The sequence below is a fragment of the Hylobates moloch genome, unplaced genomic scaffold (assembly GCF_009828535.3).
Source record: "Hylobates moloch isolate HMO894 unplaced genomic scaffold, HMol_V3 SCAFFOLD_17, whole genome shotgun sequence".
Classification (NCBI taxonomy): domain Eukaryota; kingdom Metazoa; phylum Chordata; class Mammalia; order Primates; family Hylobatidae; genus Hylobates; species Hylobates moloch.
In genome coordinates, this window is record NW_026652292.1 from 29,218,202 (window position 1) to 29,222,172 (window position 3,971).

Sequence of the window (3,971 nt, forward strand, 5' to 3'; positions counted from 1 at the left end):
AGTGGCGCGATCTCGGCTCACTGCAGCCTCCGCCTCCAGGGTTCAAGTGATTCTCCTGCCTCAGCCTTCCGAGTAGCTGGGATTTCAGGTGTGCACCACCATGCCTGGCTAATGTTAGGGTTTCACCATGTTGGCCAGGCTGTTCTCCAACTTCTGACCTCAGGTGATCCACCCACCTCAGCCTGCCCAAAGTGCTGGGATTACAGGCGTCTGCCACCACGCCCAGCCCAAATATTTCATGTATCCCATTAAATATATACACCTACTATATCCACAAAAATTTTTTTAATTTTTTTTTTTTTTTTTTTTTTTTTTTGAGACGGAGTCTCGCTCTGTCACCCAGGCTGGAGTGCAGTGGCGCGATCTCGGCTCACTGCAAGCTCCGCCTCCCGGGTTCACGCTATTCTCCTGCCTCAGCCTCTCCGAGTAGCTGGGACTACAGGCGCCCGCCACCACGCCCGGCTAATTTTTTATATTTTTAGTAGAGACGGGGTTTCACCGTGGTCTCGATCTCCTGACCTCGTGATCCGCCCGCCTCAGCCTCCCAAAGTGCTGGGATTACAAGCGTGAGCCACCGCGCCCGGCCTTTTTAAATTTTTAAATGTTTTAAAAAGACACAAAGAGAAATTGACCATATTGCTTAAATGTGATACTACATGGGAAGCCTGCTGAAACTTTAAGATGACCCTGACTCCACATCAAGTGCTAACAGAGGAAATGGTACTTTACAACTACGACTAAAAATAAGAACCATTTTAACAGCACTCTCCCCTGGAGAAAACATACAGATCTTGAATTTAAAGATACATATGCAAATGCCTCAGGCCCCAGGTGGTCTTTACAGAAGGAGTCCCTGATCAGATCTCTCATCCACAGCCCACGTGCTTCTGCATTACAGAGGTGGGAAGACATCTGCAACAAATTTGGTGGTGCTTCTGCACTTCTGCTGGAGAGAAGGGCAGAAAAAAACCTTCACAGATCCAAAATGAGAAGGCATCTCATTAGGCATTTGGATTAAGAACTATTGCTCAAGAAGCCCTGAGCAAGGCCTACAAGTTCTGATCTCTCTAACCTCCTCTCCTATGACTGCCCCCTTGTCCATGGGCCTCTGCCATGCTGGCTTCCTTGACGTTCCACCAACTCTTCAGACACACTCCCACCTCACGACCTTCCCAGGGGCTGTTCCCTCTACCTGGACGACTCTTCTCTCAGACCCCTCGTATCTTCAAGTCTCGGCTCAAAATGCCACCTTTGCGAGGAGGAAAAAGATTTCTTTTCTTTCCCATGATATTTATCACCTCCTACTACACCGTATAATTTACTTAAATATCTATAATTCACCCTGTTTCTCCTCTCCCCCTCAAATAAGCTCGAGGAGAGCAGAGATCTCTGTCCTGTCCACTGATGTCTATCACAAGCACTTAGTGCCTGACGCACAGTAGGAGCTCAAGAAGTATTTTCTGAATGAATGAACAAACTTCTTGACCTGAAGATTCAGAACAGTAAGAAGTGGGTGGAAAGGATGATGGTGAGGAGATGAGGAGAAAGAAGCGACAGCGGAGAACTCCCAAGGGAGAGGCAGAGACCGGCTGAGGCCAGGCCGACCCCCGCTTCTTCCCGCAGCGCTGACGGGAGGCGGACGTAGGTGCAGGGCATCCCGCCAGCGGCAGCCGAGGCACTCAGACGCAGGCAGCGGAGGCCGGCGGGCTCCTGCGCTCACTGAGAAAGTCCAGAGGCAGGACGGACCCACGCGGGATCCGAGCAGGCCCCGCTGGGGGCTCCGACCCCCGGCCCTACCCCTCCCAGCAATGCCCACAACCCCAGGTCCTCTCCAGAATCCCCAGGGTCGTTCCGGGCCGGGGAATCCCTTCTCGGCTCGGGCCCCTCCGCCAGCGTCCAGCGACAGGGCCCTGCGCTCGGGCACCTGCCTGCCTGCGCCAGGGTCCCCACTCCGGCCCGCGCGGAGGCCCCAGCGTGCTCCTGCGGCCTCAGCCCGCCTGGCTGCTCCATCGCCCGGCACAAGGGCAGGAAGCGCTCCGCGGCACTCCCCGCGGCAGGGAAGGGGCTCCCGGCGCCCCTCGCACGGGCCGCCCCTGCCCGACGCCCCGCCTGCGCGGCGCCCCCTCACCTCAGGGCGTACATACGACACGAAGGAGGGCTTGGGGGCCTTGGTGCCGCCGCCACCGCCGACTACTCCTTTCCCCAGCATACCGCCGCCCTGGGAAGCAGCGACGCGCGGACGCAGAAGCGGCGGCTCGGGCTCCAGCTGGGGCAGCAGCGGCGGCCACCAGCACTAGCGGCTGGGGCTCCGCCCATCCCCAGGGCCGCGACCGCCGCGGTGCCGCCCGCATCCGGCTCCGCCGCTGACACCGCTCGCCCCGCCCAGGCCCGTAGGCCCCGCCCACCCCGCGCGCTGGCCCTGAGAGCCGGGAGACCGCAACTGGAGGCCACGCCCCCCATCACGGCAGGAGGGCCTGACCCGCCGAGATTCACCACCTTCCTGCGGCAAAGCCCGCCTTCATGCTTTCTCTGATTGGCCAGAGGCGTTGCCGGCCAAACCCCCGGCTCCCAACCCCTTCTTGAGTGCACTTGGAGAGATGTTTCCTCCAACCAATCCAGAGAGCGTTCTCTCCGGACTTTCTGACGATTGGATGGCGAGGATAAAACCGTCGTCCAATGATCCTGCAGTCACCAAGTTGTTAGCAGCGGTTCAAGGCAGTGGTTTTCTTCCTTTTGCTTGTGTCTTTGGAATAAAACGCCCAAAAATGGGATGTGTGGAATCTTGCTATAGGAGTTCCCAACTTACATCGATGAGGTTCAAGGTTTTTTATTTTTTTTATTATTTACTTTTGAGACGGAGTTTTGCTCTTGTCGTCCAGGCTGGAGTGCAATGGCGCGATCTCGGCTCATTGCAACCTCCGTCTCCCAGGTTCAAGCGATTCTCTTGCCTCAGCCTCCCGAGTAGCTGGGATTACAGGCGCCCGCCACTACGTAAAGCTGATTTTGTGTGTGTGTGTGTGTGTGTGTGTGTGTGTGTGTGTGTGCGTGTGTCGTTCTGTCGCCCAGGCTTGAGTGCAATGGCGTAGTATAGGCTCACTGCAACCTCCGCCTCCCGGATTCAAGCGATTCTCCTGCCTCAGCCTCCCAAGTAGCTGGGATTATAGGCGCCTGCCATCACACCCGGCTAATTTTTGTATTTTTAGTAGAGACAGGGTTTCACCATGTTGGCCAGGCTGGTCTCAAACCCCTAACCTCGTGATCCGCCCGCCTTGGCCTCCCGAAGTGTTGGGATTAGAGGCATGAGCCACAGCGCCATGCCGCTAATTTTTGTATTTTTAATAGAGACGGGGGTTTCACCATGTTGACCAGGCTGGTCTCAAACTCCTGACTTCAGATGATCCACCTGCTTCGGCCTCCCGAAGTACTGGGATTACAGGCGTGAGCCACCACGCCCGACCTCAAGGTTTATAATTTTAAATGTAAACAAAAATGAGACAGTGACTCACGCCTCTAATCCCAGCACTTTGGGAGGCCGAGACGGGTGGATTTCTTGAGGCCAGGAGTTCGAGACCAGCCTGGCCAACATGGAGAACCCCTATCTCTACTAAAAATACAAAAATTAGCCTGGCGTGGTGGCGGGCGCCTGTAATCCCAGCTACTCGGGAGGCTGAGGCATGAGAAATCACTTGAACCAAGGTTGCAGTGAGCCAGGATCGCACCACTGCACTCCAGCCTGGTCGGCAGAGCAAGACTCTGTCTCAAACAGAAAAAAAAAAAAGTGTCAAATCAAGTGTTAACAAAGCAGTAAGGAATAAGTTTGAGTGTTTGATAATAAAAGACTTTGTCAACTTCATTTTTCCAAACCTTTTCCTTTCTTTGTGTTTCCAACAGGAAGAATATCAAGAGCCCTTAAGAGATTTTTATTTACTCTACGAAGTTATTGCTAAAACCCCCGTTTTTTAGTCAAGATT

The 3,971-nt window shown here is 54.7% G+C and overlaps 1 protein-coding gene across 4 annotated transcripts in view; it reads right to left on the reverse strand.

Annotated features, from left to right (window-relative positions):
• The window catches only part of MTMR12 (myotubularin related protein 12), an 88,814-nt gene extending 86,468 nt beyond the window's left edge, over positions 1-2,346 (reverse strand). For all 4 annotated transcript variants that reach the window (XM_032136002.2, XM_032136001.2, XM_032135999.2 and 1 more), the window contains exon 1: positions 2,129-2,346. In XM_032136002.2, coding sequence (XP_031991893.1) covers positions 2,129-2,209 — 81 coding nt within the window. In that variant the 5' untranslated portion in view covers positions 2,210-2,346. The remainder of the gene's footprint in view (positions 1-2,128) is intronic.
• Between the last annotated feature and the right edge of the window lie 1,625 nt (positions 2,347-3,971).